The sequence below is a fragment of the Colobus angolensis genome, unplaced genomic scaffold (genome assembly GCF_000951035.1).
Source record: "Colobus angolensis palliatus isolate OR3802 unplaced genomic scaffold, Cang.pa_1.0 Scaffold3, whole genome shotgun sequence".
Taxonomy (NCBI): domain Eukaryota; kingdom Metazoa; phylum Chordata; class Mammalia; order Primates; family Cercopithecidae; genus Colobus; species Colobus angolensis.
This window is the reverse complement of record NW_012116265.1, coordinates 19,254,243-19,268,728: the sequence shown is the minus strand read 5'-3', so window position 1 is coordinate 19,268,728 and position 14,486 is coordinate 19,254,243. Positions and strand designations below refer to the sequence as shown.

At 42.5% G+C, this 14,486-nt stretch overlaps 2 protein-coding genes across 4 annotated transcripts in view; one reads left to right on the top strand and one right to left on the bottom strand.

The window, feature by feature from the left end:
- AREL1 (apoptosis resistant E3 ubiquitin protein ligase 1) overlaps positions 1-3,203 on the bottom strand; it is a 49,669-nt gene extending 46,466 nt beyond the window's left edge. The window contains exon 1 of one of the 2 annotated variants that reach the window (XM_011949562.1): positions 3,021-3,203. The gene's annotated coding sequence lies outside the window, so the exon portion shown is untranslated. The remainder of the gene's footprint in view (positions 1-3,020) is intronic. The other variant, XM_011949563.1, reaches the window with a different exon arrangement.
- Positions 3,204-3,231: 28 nt separating this feature from the next.
- Positions 3,232-14,486, top strand: part of FCF1 (FCF1 rRNA-processing protein) — a 20,085-nt gene continuing 8,830 nt past the window's right edge. The window contains exons 1-4 of one of the 2 annotated variants that reach the window (XM_011949560.1): positions 3,232-3,288; positions 3,554-3,621; positions 4,930-5,001; positions 6,321-6,469. In XM_011949560.1, coding sequence (XP_011804950.1) covers positions 3,286-3,288; positions 3,554-3,621; positions 4,930-5,001; positions 6,321-6,469 — 292 coding nt within the window. In that variant the 5' untranslated portion in view covers positions 3,232-3,285. The remainder of the gene's footprint in view (positions 3,289-3,553; positions 3,622-4,929; positions 5,002-6,320; positions 6,470-14,486) is intronic. The other variant, XM_011949561.1, reaches the window with a different exon arrangement.

The window sequence follows — 14,486 nt, the reverse complement described above, 5'->3', positions numbered from 1 at the left end:
GAAGGACTAAAATCATTTCTTTTCCTCACAAGTATGTGCACAAAAGCAATTACTTTCTGCTCCCATCCATCACAAATCAACACCACCTCCCAGCTTCCCATCCCCCACTTTCCATCCCCATCAAAGAATGCTGTAGAGTATCCGACCACTTTCATTTCAGGCTATAAGAACCTCAGATTGCAATAAAATTACAATGCAACAAAAACAAATTTTTCTTAGTATGTTCTTATCCCCCATGGTGTTCCTACACTAATTTAGCTCCCTGTTAGGTATTAACAATCAAGGAAATCAGAACACTCTCAATAGAGGTTACAATAGAAATTACAAATGGCCTTTTTTTAAGTTGTTATTGTTCATGGATTCCAAAATTCAAAGTACACATTACCAGAAGACTGTTTTTCTGTCAGTGCCTACATTTAAATGCAAATTACTATTTAATGATATGTAATTTTCCCTCAGAACCTATATATAATACTAATCAGTCAAATGTTTAAGAAGAATAACTGACCATGTTATTTTAGCTTTTAGACAATAAAAAGCTTATTGTCTAATCACCAAGAGATACATCAAAAAACTGGTTGCTATTAGCTCTACACATGAATGACAGCTTGACAGAGACAACCTGCTCTGGAAAGATTAGGAACTTGTAGTAACCACAAATGGGGTAAAGCAGAAGGCACGTACAGTATCTGTAGCTACTACTTCTACATCAGAAATTCAGAGCCCACAGATATGTAAACTATCAAGCTATCTAAATGAATGTGTGCCTGAAAGAGAAAGGCGAAGCAGAAAAACCAAGAGAAGAAATCACCATACGATTGAGCGTCCCAGGACCTGAAAACTTAATAAGGTTTTTGAAGTTTATGAACACATTCAAGTTCCAGTGCAACTATGTTAAAATAAAATGGGGCTGGTGCCAGGTGCGGTGGCTCACGCCTGTAATCTCAGCACTTTGGGAGGCCAAGGTGGGCGGATCACCTGAGGTCAGGAGTTTGAGACCAGCCTGACCAACATGGAGAAACCCTGTCTCTACTAAAAATACAAAATAAGACGGGTGTGTTGGCACACGTCTGTAATCCCAACTACTCGAGAGGCTGAGGCAGGAGAATCGCTTAAACCCGGAAGGTGGAGGTTGCAGTGAGCCGAGATCACGCCATTGCACTCTAGCCTGGGCAACAAGAGCGAAACTCCGTCTCAAAAAAAAAAAAAAAAAAAACTTGGGGCTGGGCACGGTGGCTCACGTCTGTAATCCCAGCACTTTGGGAGGCCCAGGTGGGTGGATCACCTGAGGTCAGGAGTTTGAGACCAGCCTGGCCAACATGGTGAAACCCTATCTCTACTAAAAATACAAAAATTAGCAAGGTGTGGTGGCACACACATGCCTGCAGTCCCGGCTATTCGGGAGGCTGAGGCAGGAGAATTGCTTGAACCTGGGAGGTGGAGGTTGCTGTGAGCCAAGATTGCGCCACCGCACTCCAACCTGGGCAGCAGAGGGAGACTCCATCTCAAAAATAAAATAAAATTAAATTAAATTAAATTAAATTGGCATAAAATTCCAACCCTGCCACATATCCTCAAGTTGGAAGACACACAATGGTAACAACAGAAAACACTCTGGGTGGTCTGGTTTACACTCTTCTAGGGACCTCGCGTGTTAACTATGAATAAATATAAGTCCTGAAAACATCCCAGTAAAAGAGTGCTATTATGATTATCTCCATTTTAGAGATAAAGAAACTGAGATGCAGATAGATTAACTCATCCAATGTCATGGCAAGTTATGAGGCAGAACAAGGATTTTAACCCCATCAGTCAGACTCCAAAGTTCGTATTAAACAATAAACCGTGTTTCATCATAAGGGTTATACAACGGTCACCTTATTTTAAAAAAACCTGATAACATTTTTCACTTCCAATTCTAGGACAGCATCATGCAATAAGAAAAGTATGACAGAGGTACCCATTCCATTCCTAGCTTGCTCAGTGGCTGGAGAATGGAAGACAAAGTGTGAAAAATAAATAAATAAATAAAGGTACAGACTTTGGAATCAAGAGACTCAGACCCCTGAACAAAGTCTGTGGCTGTTTCCCTATATGTAAAACGAGAGTATTTATGTTATTGAGATGGTCAAAGAAGGTAAATTACAAAAATTAGCAAGGTGTGGTGGCACACACATGCCTGCAGTCCCGGCTATTCGGGAGGCTGAGGCAGGAGAATTGCTTGAACCTGGGAGGTGGAGGTTGCTGTGAGCCAAGATTGCGCCACCGCACTCCAACCTGGGCAGCAGAGGGAGACTAAGTGCCAAGTACAGTATGAATAAAGTGCCAAGTACAGTATACAGGATGACGGTTTTAATCTAAAGTTCACAGACATCCAAAGGGTCCACGGATGGGCTTCAGAGTCCACCAATCTCATAAAAAGTGTATTACAAACTGTATGTGTGCCCATTTTTTAAAGAATTGTTCCTGGCTTTCCACAAACTTTCAAGAAATAAGTTACCTCCAAAAGGTTAAGAACCACTGGAATACATAGCAGGTACTCAAAGAAAAAAAGCTACTTTTCCCTCCTTGTTCTCACAAATTCTCCCTTTTTACTTAAGGATGACACACCAAGGTTTCACAATAAATGTCCATTGTTTCTCACCATTTTCCTGGCTTGGGTAAACAGTAACATATGCAAGCTTATGCCCCAATTCTCTAGCGATAAGTCTAAGCCCTCAAACACTGCTTCATTTCTCTTTTCGCCGAGACGAGTACACGGTATATACTCGAGGAGTATCATCCACCTAGCTGCACAAAGCACCATATCGGCTAGGAAAACCAAGTAGGAACCACAGCCTCAGGGTTGGACCGTAGACACCGGATGCCCCAACGCCGCAGGGTGAGGAGAATGTGTTCCCCCAAACTACTGGGCAAACCAGGAGTCTGACCCCCCCTACCCTTGTCCTCCCTCCCTCTCTCTGGAGCTCTGGTGAAGGCAGGTCTTCCGGGCTCTGCCTAGGGCTGCAGAGAAACGTTACCCGAGCCAGGGGTTGCAGCGCGACGAAGTTCCAGCTCTGCTCTCCTGGGAGGGGGCGGCAGCACTCAGCAGAAGACGGGCTCTCCCCACTTCCACCAAGAGACCTCAGAGTTGGTTACTACCCGGCCTGGGAACCGGCTCGGGGGTTTGCCGATTCCCCAAGGAGCTTCCGCTTCCGGGCTATCCTTTGCCGGAAGCAGTATGTGAATGACGTAGAAGTATTGCGCCGTTGGTGATTACGGAAGAACCTGGAGTGTGGCGTGACCATGGTGAGAGAAGAGGGTCCAAGAAGGGACGTTATGAGAAGGAGGGAGTCAGACTGTGGCCAAATTTCTGACACATTGTCCTTGCATATTTTCATTCTGGTCTTAGCTCTTAAACTTCTCCGAGCGGTGCCTGTTATGCTTTACAGAGTGGGGAAGAGGGTCTGGGTATTTGAGGCAAGAAGGGAAGGCAATGGACAAGAGAAAAGAAGAGACTTTAAAAGATGCCGTATGTTTCCAACTCTTTTAATTCTAAAATTTCTGTTTCAAGGGGAAGCAAAAGAAAACAAGGAAGTATGCGACCATGAAGCGAATGCTTAGTCTCAGAGATCAGAGGCTGTGAGTATCTGGAATTAACTGCCCAAGTATATTCTAATAAGAGTCTAGAGAGGATAAGTAGTAAAAATTTTTGTTATTATTTTGTTTTTTACTTATAATATTGTATCTTCGATTTATATAGCATGAGATAACCAGTGTTTAACAGTAATTTAGCTCCTGAGCGCTCACACTGGGAAAGGCGATGGGAATTATACATTTAAGTGTTCCCTTTTTCTACCGTTATATGCTTTGTCTGCCATATCGCATTTAAACCTCATGTCAGTTCAGTGAAGTCCGTATAATTCTCTTTATATTTTTACCATTACACTACTACATTCCCCTGGGGTGGGGCAGGGGGAGTATTTCTTGTTGAAAGATGGCAAGGTTAGAGACCGTGTTTGTCTTGTGTCTCCAGTGCCTGGTACTCAAATATTTTTTGTCAGAGAAAATGGGAAAACTCCAAGATATCTCCATTTTATAAGACGTCTCCATTTTATAAGTCTTACTAATATAAGAATCCAAATCACTGTGGAAGAAGAAAGTGAAGCGATATTCCCTAGTATGAAGAGGATCAAAGCAGTGTCCCTGCTTAAGTGTAGAATAAGCATAGCTATTAAATAAAGACTGATCTTCAATGAGTTTAAGAGTCTCAGAAAGCCAGGCGCAGTGGCTCACGCCTGTAATCAGTGGCTCACTTTGCGAGGCTGAGGTGAGTGGATTACCTGAGGTGAGGAGTTCGAAAGCAGCCTGGCCAACATGGTGAAACCCCATCTCCACTAAAAATACAAAAAAAAGTCTCAGAATAAGAGAGTGGTCGTTAAAACCTTCAGAATTATTCTTCTCAGCCTTTAGTGTGGCTGTATTGTGTGATTTTTATAATTAATTATAATTTCTAGTTAGGGGTTAAGTTCTGTATATGTGTTTTTACATTTTGGCCCTTTATAAGAAGCATATGGGATAATACTTTCCCCCTACTGTTAAAGCATCTGCATCTTCAGAAGATAACTGTCACCCTTTTACCCACTGCTTGGAAGTGGATTTTGATCCTTGATATGAGAGATTCTAAGAAAGAAATAGAGTATAATCAGCTTTTATTTACTCATTAACAATTCTTATGCATTATTGGTATTACTGATTAATTCTGATACTTACAGGTACTGTACTTTGCACTAGTTATTTGCTCAGAAAGAGTATGCTGATATTAACATGAAGAAGTCACAAAGTAGGATTTCTTCTGTAGACCAAAAAAAATGGAACTTCAGATTTTTGAGATTTTAACTGCTGTGGTTTTTCTTCTCCCTTGGATTTAATTTACTTTTTTCTTCCTAGTAAAGAAAAGGATAGATTAAAACCTAAAAAGAAAGAAAAGAAGGATCCCAGTGCGTTAAAGGAAAGAGAAGTGTGAGTAATCAAACATTTGAAGTTCTCCTTTAAAACCATAGACCGCTTAGAAATCCAGGCTTTCCCTGAGCTGGTTTGCTAACTTATTTGTTAGTAAGTCTACTACAACTATGTAGATGAAAGTGATATTGATGAGCATGTATCAATTCCAGTGGTTTGAAGGTTTTTGGATTTTATGGAGGAGTAAAATTTCCCCTAAAATCCAGGAGATATTATCTAGGATTATTAACTTTTTCTTTGCCAGGGATCTTTTAAGAGACATAATTGCTATTGTTTAACACACCAGCATTTCATCAAAGAGAGACTGTATCACCAAAAAAATTTAAAATATATTTTCAGGGCCGGGCGCGGTGGCTCAAGCCTGTAATCCCAGCACTTTGGGAGGCCGAGACGGGTGGATCACGAGGTCAGGAGATCGAGACCATCCTGGCTAACACGGTGAAACCCCATCTCTACTAAAAAATACAAAAAACTAGCCGGGCGAGGTGGCGGGCGCCTGTGGTCCCAGCTACTCGGGAGACTGAGGCAGGAGAATGGCGTAAACCTGGGAGGTGGAGCTTGCAGTGAGCTGAGATCCGGCCACTACACTCCAGCCTGGGCGACAGAGCGAGGCTCCATCTCAAAATATATATTATAATATTTTTTTTTTTTCAGAATAAAGATATGTATATAAAGATATAAGACCTTTATATAAAGATACAAAGATATTTCTTTCCTTTTGAGTAAATACATTTAACTTTATGAAAACTTTATCACATTTTCCTTATTTTTCTAATTTTGCCCTGGATTGGTAATGGATATATCATCACAGGTAGATACTGGTCCGTGGCCTAGCATTTGGAATCACTGTCATATTCAACCCAGACAACTTGGGCTAGGTGTGATACAGGTCCTGCTGTACTGTATAATCCTAACACTAGACAAACTGTTCTCTATCACATTCCATAACAACAGTTTTAGAATCCTATAAGAATGACAAATGTGTTGGAGTATCGTTCTAATCATACCTGTATTCTACCCCCCTGTGCCCATGGTGACTCTACTCTTGCTAGAGGAAGAGCTGGAATGGATAATTGCTTTTTTTGTTTGTTTGTTTTTGATAATTGCTTTTTTAAAGTTGGTGACAAAAGTTGCCAGGGGAGCTGAGATTAAGATAATGATGTTACTTTCTTCCTTGCCTTTTTAGGATTTATTTCCAATGAACATATACAAAAGAGTTTACAGCAAACAGTCCCAAGCAGAGAGTTCTATTTTGTTTTTTGTTAATACTAGGGTATCAATGTAAATTTTACTTTGTTCTTGTTTTCTTTTTCCTTCAGTCCCCAACACCCTTCCTGCTTATTTTTCCAATATAATACACAGCTGGGCCCACCTTACCACATCCTTGTTGATACCAACTTTATCAACTTTTCCATAAAAGCCAAACTGGACTTAGTGCAGTCAATGATGGACTGTCTGTATGCCAAGTGTGAGTATCATACTTTTATGTTCCCATGACATTTGTACAGAATAATTATATTTATACAAATACGTGAAAAGAGGGAGAGGCCGGGCGCGGTGGCTCATGCCTGTAATCCCAGCACTTTGGTAGGCCGAGGCGGGCATATCACGAGGTCAGGAGATCGAGACCATCCTGGCTAACACGGTGAAACCCCGTCTCTACTAAAAATACAAAAAAATTAGCCGAGCGCGGTGGTGAGTCCTGTAGTCCTAGCTACTCGGGAGGCAGAGGCAGGAGAATGGCGTGAACCCAGGAAGCGGAGCTTGCAGTGAGCCGAGATCGTGCCACTGCACTCCAGCCTGGATGACAAAGCGAGACTCCGTCTCAAAAAGAAAGAAAAGAAAAGAGGGAGATGGAGTTCTTATTAACTGAATTGCTGGCCATTTAATTTACAGTGGTCAACATAGCAATGACCATGTTTAATGAATTGAAGTATAATGCAAACTCGACTGGAAAAAATTAAACTTTCACAATTCAGAAAACACTTAGAATGCTTCAAGTATCATTATAGACATCAATTTTGAACATAGGGGAATTTTCTGTTTTAGAATTCTAGATTTTAAAATTCTGGATAAATGAAAAATCTGTTTTTCAGTATCTGTATTCTTTTATGTTAACAAGGATATGTTCTCCCTTCTGCCCCAGTTTTGAAACACTAAATACGACATTCTGCCATTTATGATCACAGCCCTAGAAGTTAGATAGATGATGGTCAATTCCTAAGTTTATTCAGTTTGGTATTTATTCGTAGTACAGAGGATCTGAGGTAGTTTATTTATACCTAGGTATGTAATTTACCATTAATAGATTTCCCTTGTGTATTTATACATCCCCTCCTTTAAATGATCTTCCTTCACTACCATGAACAGGAAAAAGAAAACTAAGGCCATGTATGAGGCCTATCATAGTAAGATCTGCCCCATTTGTAGCAGGTTTATATTTATATATTTTTTAGTCACCTGGTTAGAGGTACGAATGAAAATTAGACTTAAACTTTGCCGTAGAGGATAAATTATTGGAATCAAAGGGAAAAATTTGTACCTCCCTTTTTAAGTTTTAAAGGCTACTATGTAATGAGCAACAATTACAGAGTGATAGAAATGTAAATGTTGTTTACTGATTTATTATAATGAGCAAGATGGGAAGATGGGGGTAAGGAATGTGTGAAGGAGGTATGAAAGCAGATTCTTTAGATGCCTAAAATTAATTAAGAATGGCTGCCGCCAGGCGCAGTGGCTCACACCTGTAATCCCAGCACTCGAGGTAGCTCACACCTGTAATGCCAGCACTTTGGGAGGCCAAAGCAGGTAGATCATGAAGTCAAGATCGAGACCATCCTGGCCAACAAAGTGAAACCCCATCTCTCCTAAAAATACAAAAATTAGCTGGATGTGGTTGTGCGTGCCTGTAGTCCTAGCTACTTGGGAGGCTGAGGCAGAAGAATTGCTGGAACCTGGGAGGTGGAGGTTGCAGTAAGCCGAGATCACGCCATTGCACTCCAGCCTGGCGATGGAGAGAGACTCCATCTAAAAAAAAAAAAAAGAATGGGTGCATACATTTATTAGCTGTATATGTTTATTAAGATGTGAAGGTAGCCACCAGATGAGGAAAAAAAGGAGCTAATGGAATAAAATAGTCTTCTCTACAGATCAGAATTGATTGGGTAGGAATGGCCAGGGGACCGTTGTTTTTTCATGTAGGCCTTTCTGTATTATTTTTTAAAGCTATATACATATACTTTTTAAATAAATCTTTTAGAAATAATCTAAAGTTGAGGTGCTACCAGGCCTGTAAGAATGAGGCTTGTGGCCGGGCGCGGTGGCTCAAGCCTGTAATCCCAGCACTTTGGGAGGCCGAGACGGGCGGATCACAAGGTCAGGAGATCGAGACCATCCTGGCTAACATGGTGAAACTCCGTCTCTACTAAAAAATACAAAAAACTAGCCGGGCGAGGTGGCGGGCGCCTGTAGTCCCAGCTACTTGGGAGGCCGAGGCGAGAGAATGGCGTGAACCCGGAAGGCAGCGGAGCTTGCAGTGAGCTGAGATCCGGCCACTGCACTCCAGCCCAGGCAACACAGCGAGACTCCGTCTCAAAAAAAAAAAAAAAAGAATGAGGCTTGGGTAACCTGTATGGGGGAAGACACTAAACTTGGTAGTCTCTTTGTATTTCCCATGGTATTTCTAATTGAGCTGCTTTTCCAGGAGTGCTGTGACCTACTTATCAATGAAATGGATAGAGGGTCAAAGCATGGCCCTTTGCTTCCTTGGTGAATTACTTCCTTGACTCTATACCTCCACCAGTAATATCTAGATGGTGACTGTTAGAGCTTTAGTCAGGATCGCTTTAGTCTTATGGTTAGGCTTTCTTTAAATATGTATACTCTTTTTTTTTTTTTTTGAGACAGTCTCGCTCTGTTACCCAGGCTGGAGTGCAGTGGCGTGATTTCAGCTCACTGCGACCTCTGCCTCCCAGGTTCAAGCAATTCTCCTGCCTCAGCCACCCAAGTAGCTAGGATATGCCACCATGCCTAATTTTTGTATTTTTAGTAGAGACGGGTTTCACCATATTGGTCAGGCTGGTCTTGAACTCCTGACCTCAGGTGGTCCACCCACCTCGGCCTCCCAAAGTGTTGGGATTGCAGGCGTGAGCCACCGTGCCTGGCCTTGCTTGCCCTTATACTTAAAGGAAGGCCTTTATCTTCCTCTTACCTTGAAAAGGCCTCTTTGATCTTTTCATAGTTGCTGGGCTCTTCCATTTCCACTTTATAGTCCCAATAAGGAAGGATAATTTGCTTCCCATCAGCTTTCTCTTCTGCCTGTGAATCCTGAGGCTGTTACTTTCCCTTTCCTTATAGTGGTTTTCCTGAGCCTGCTTCCTGACTTCAATTGCAAGCCTTTGCTTACTTCACTGCTGCATGGCTCTGAAATTGGTCCTCTTAAAGAACACATTGCCTTGTTTCATGATCTCAGCATTAAAATATATACCTATATTTTGAGACAAAGTTTCACTCTGTGGCCTAGGCTGGAGTACAGTGGCGTGATCTCTGCTCACTGTAACCTCTGCCTCCCAGGTTGAAGTGATTCTCCTGCTTCAGCCTCCCGAGTAGCTGGGATTATAGGTGTGTGCTGCCATACCCAGCTAATTTTTGTGTAAAGTAGAGACGGAGTTTCTCTATGTTGGCCAGGCTGGTATCGAACTCCTGAGCTCAAGCATTCCGCCCACCTCGGCCTCCCAAAGTGCGGGGATTATAGACATGAGCCACCACACCTGGCCAATATTAATGTACTTCTAAAAAATTCTAGCATAAAAAATTAAAGTTGAAGCCTGGGCAACATAACAAGACCCCATGTCTACACAAAATTTAAAAATTAGCTGGGGGCCGAGTGCAGTGGCTCACACCTGTAATCCTAGCACTTTGGGAAGCTGAGGCAGGCAGATCACCTGAGATCTGGAGTTCAAGACCAGACTGGCCAACATGGTGAAACGCCGCCTCTACTAAAAATACAAAAATCAGCCAGGCGCAGCGGCATGTGCCTGTAATTCCAGCTACCTGGGAGGCTGAGGTAGGAGAATTGCTGGAACCTGGGAGGCAGAGGCCGCAGTGAGCTGAGATCGTGCCACTACACTCCAGCCTGGGTGACAGAGCGAGACCCTGTCTCAAAAAAATTAGAAAACAAAAAAAGAAAGCCAGGCATGGTGGTGTGCACCTGTGGTCCTAGCTACAGATGCTGAGGTGGGAGAATCACTTGAGCCTGGGAGGCCGAGGCTACAGTGAATTGTGATTATGCCACTACACTCCAGCCCAGTCAACAGAGCGAGACCCTGTCTTTAAAAAAAAAAAAAGAAGGAGAAGAAAGGAAAGTTGGGATGGGCAAGATCCTTCACACCTGTAGTCCCTGCAGGTTGGGAGGCTGAGTGGGAGGAATTCTGGGCTTGACCTCAGGAGTTCAAGACCAGCCCAGGCAACATGGTGTGATCACATCTGTACAAAAAAAACTTTTTTAAAAAATCAAGCCAGGCATAGTGGCTCATGCCTGTAATCCCAACACTTTGGGAGGCCAAGGTGGGTGGATCACTTGAGCCCAGGAGTTTGAGACCAGCCTGGGCAACATGGCAAAACCCTGTCTCTGCCAAAAGAAACCACAAAAATTAGCTGAGCATGGTGAAGCATGTCTATGGTCCCATCTGCTTGGGAGGCTGAGGTGGGAGGATCACTTGAGCCTGGGAGGTCGAGGCTGCGCTGAGCCATGTCCATGTCACTGCCTTCCAGCCTGGGTGACAGAACAAGAACCTGTCTTAAAAGGGGGGGTGGGAAGAAAGTTGCTTATAATGCATTTCCTAAAAGGGGCATTTACAAAAAGTCATAAATAACTGTGTGAGAGGGAGGGTTAATTTTATTTATTGATGAAAATGGCCTGTAATCCCAGCACTTTGGGAGGCCGAGGCATGCGGACTACCTGAGGTCTGGAGTTCAAGACCAGCGTGGCCAACATGGCAAAACTCTCTCTACTCCAAAAAAAATTAGCCGGGCATGGTGGCAGGCCCCTATAATTCCAGCTACTCAGGAGGCTGATGCAGGAAAATTACTTGAACCGCAGAGGCAGAAATTTCAGTGAGCCAAGATCGTACCATTGCACTGCAGCCCAGGCAGCAAGAGCGAAACTCCATCTCAAAAAAGAAAATGAATCATATATTATTTTTTTCTTTATAAAACAGATTTACTGAAATATAATTGACTCCCTTTACAACTATACAGTTCATCCCTTTAAAGTGTACAGTTCAGTGATTTCTAGTTGTGCATCATCCATCACCATAGTCAATTTTAGAACTTCCATTATCCCAGGAAGAAACCTGGAGACCCTTAGCCATCACCCTGTAACCCTCACCATTCTATTTCTAGGCAACCACTAATCTACTTTCTGTTGCTATAAATTTCCGTATTCTGGACATTTAATAAAAATAGAATCTTACAATATTTGGTCCTCTTTCATTTAGTATACTGTTTTCAAGGATCATTTATATTACAGCTTGTATCAGTACTTCATTTCTTTTTATTACTGAATAATATTCCACTGTATGGATAGATCACATTTTAATCATTTCTACTTGCTTCTTACATTGAGCTATATATTTTGAACATTTTTCCATGGCATGTGTACTAAATGGGCCTCATTCTTTTATTTTGAATCGGGGTCTTGCTCTGTCAACCAGGCTGGAATACAGTGGTCTGAGCCAATAGCTCACGGCAGCCTCAACCTCCAGGTCTCAAGTGATCCTCCAGCCACAGTCTCCCAAGTAGCTGAGACTACTGGAAAGAGCCACTGTGCCTGGCTGTTTTATTTATTTATGTTTTGTAGAAACAAGGTATCAGTCATGTTGCTCAAGGTTTTTTTTTTTTTTTGAGACAGGGTCTTAACTGTCACCCAGGCTGGAGTGCAGTGGTGTGATCTCAGCTCACTACAGACTCTGCTTCCTGGATTCAAGCAATTCTCATGCCTCAGCCTCCCACTAGCCAGGATTGCAGGTGTGTACCATTACACCCACCTTATTTATTTATTTATTTATTTATTTTTTATTTTATTTTTTGTGGCAGAGCCTCACTCTGTCACCCGGGCTGGAGTGCAGTGGCGCAATCTCGGCTCACTGCAACCTCTGCCTCCAGGCTTCAAGTGATTCTCCTGCCTCAGCTTCCCAAGTAGCTGGGATTACAGGCATGCACTGCCATTTTGTATTTTTAGTAGAGACGGGGTTTCACCATGTTGACCAGACTGGTCTCGAACTCCTGACCTCAGGTTACCTGCTCGCCTCAGCCTTCCAAAGTGTGGGATTACAGGTGTGAGCCACTGTGCCCAGCCCTAATTTTTATATTTTTAGTAGAGATGGGGTTTTGCCATGTTGGCCAGGAATTCTTTTTTAGAGTCACATATGGCCAGGCGTGATGGCTCACGCCTATAATCTCAGCATTTTGGGAGTTCAAGGCAGGTGGATTGCTTCAGGTCAGGAGTTCAAAACCAGCCTGACCAACACAGTGAAACCCCGTCTCTACTAAAACTACAAAAATTAATTGGGCGTGTGGAGGGCGCCTGTAATCCCAGCTACTCGGGAGGTTGAGGCAGGAGAATCACTTGAACCTGGGAGGCAGAGATCACGCCACTGTACTCCAGCCTGGGCAACAAAACGAGACTTGAGACTTCCTCTCAAAACAAAATAAAAAATGAATAAAGTTACGTACTATAATCGCTTCTTGGCCTTTTGTTTAAGGTCAAGTGTAAAGTTACATACTATTCTATTGTTTAAATACATAATTTTTTTTTTTTTTTTTTTTTTTTTTTCAGACGGAGTCTTGCTCTGTCGCCCAGGCTGGAGTGCAGTGGCTGGATCTCAGCTCACTGCAACCTCCGCCTCCCGGGTTCACGCCATTCTCCTGCCTCAGCCTCCCGAGTAGCTGGGACCACAGGCGCCGGCGACCTCGCCCGGCTAATTTTTTGTATTTTTAGTAGAGACGGGGTTTCACCGTGTTAGCCAGGATGGTCTTGATCTCCTGACCTCGTGATCCGCCCGTCTCGGCCTCCCAAAGTGCTGGGATTACAGGCTTGAGCCACCGCGCCCGACCTAAATACATAATTTTTTAAACCCAGTATCTTATTAGGTATTTGGATTATTTCCAGGTTCTACCCAATTAACAAGTCTATAGTAAATATCCTTATGAATATGTCTCCGTAAAAGTGTGTTTCTTTAGGATACATTGTCTAGAAGCTGTATTACATATCAAGGGATTTGTGTATTTTTAATAGGTATTGCAAATTTGCCCTCAAATAGTTATACTAATGTATATACCTACAAACTTAGCATGAGAATACTTGTTTCCTCAATATTGGGCATTTTCTTTTTTTCTTTTTTTTTTTTTTTCTTTTTTTGAGATGGAGTTTCGCTCTTGACACTCAGGCTAGAGTGCAATGGCACGATCTTGGCTGATTGCAACCTCCATCTCCTGGGTTCAACTGATTCTCCTGCCTCAGCCTTCCAAGTAACTGGGATTACAGGTGCCCAACACCATGCCCAGCTATTTTTTTTATTTTTAGTAGAGATGGGTTTCACCGTGTTGGCCAGGCTAGTCTCGAACTCCTGACCTCAGGTGATCCGCCTGCCTCAGCCTCCCAAAGTGCTGGGATTATAGACATGAGCCACTACGCCCGGCCAATATTGGGTATTTTCATCTGTTTAATCTTTGCCACTCTTCTAGGTGCCACTCTTCCCAGTCTTTGGCCCAATAGACTCGGTTCAATTGTTGGCTTTACCATTTGCTATCTATTTAGTTAACTTCTTTGTGTCTCACGTTCCTCAGTTCTAAAATAGGGATGATGATTTTTTTTAAACTTATTATATGGCTTTCTGTTTGATAGTTGTCAAACAGAAATTTTTATGTGATCAGATTTACATTATCTGTCTAATTTCATGGTTTCTTGTGGTTCACATTTAAATTTTATTTCATCTAAGCCAGGCACAGTGGCTCACGCCTGTAATCCCAGCACTTTGGGAGCCCAAGACAGGAGTAGTGATTAATCCCAGGAGTTCAAGACAGCCTGGGCAACATGGCAAAGCCCCATCTCTACAAAAAAAAATTTTTTTTTAAATTAGCTGGTCATAGTAGTGTGTACCTGTGGTCCTAGCTACTTGGGAGGCTGAGGTAGGAGGATCATTAGAACCCAGGAGGATCACTAGAACCCAGGAGGTTGAGGCTGCAGTGAGCTGAGATCGTGCCACTGCACTCCAACCTGGGCAACAGAGCAAGACTCTGTCTCAAAAAAATAAAATAAAAATAAATAATTTTTTTCCCATCAGAAACTTACATTAATATAAAAATAATGATGGAGTTCAGCTTAGTTTTTTTTTCCCCAGATATGTTTATAACAGGGAATCTGCAATTTGGGGTTGGGACAGTCTTTGTTTCTTAGGGGTTTCTTCTTTTTTTTTTTTTTTTTT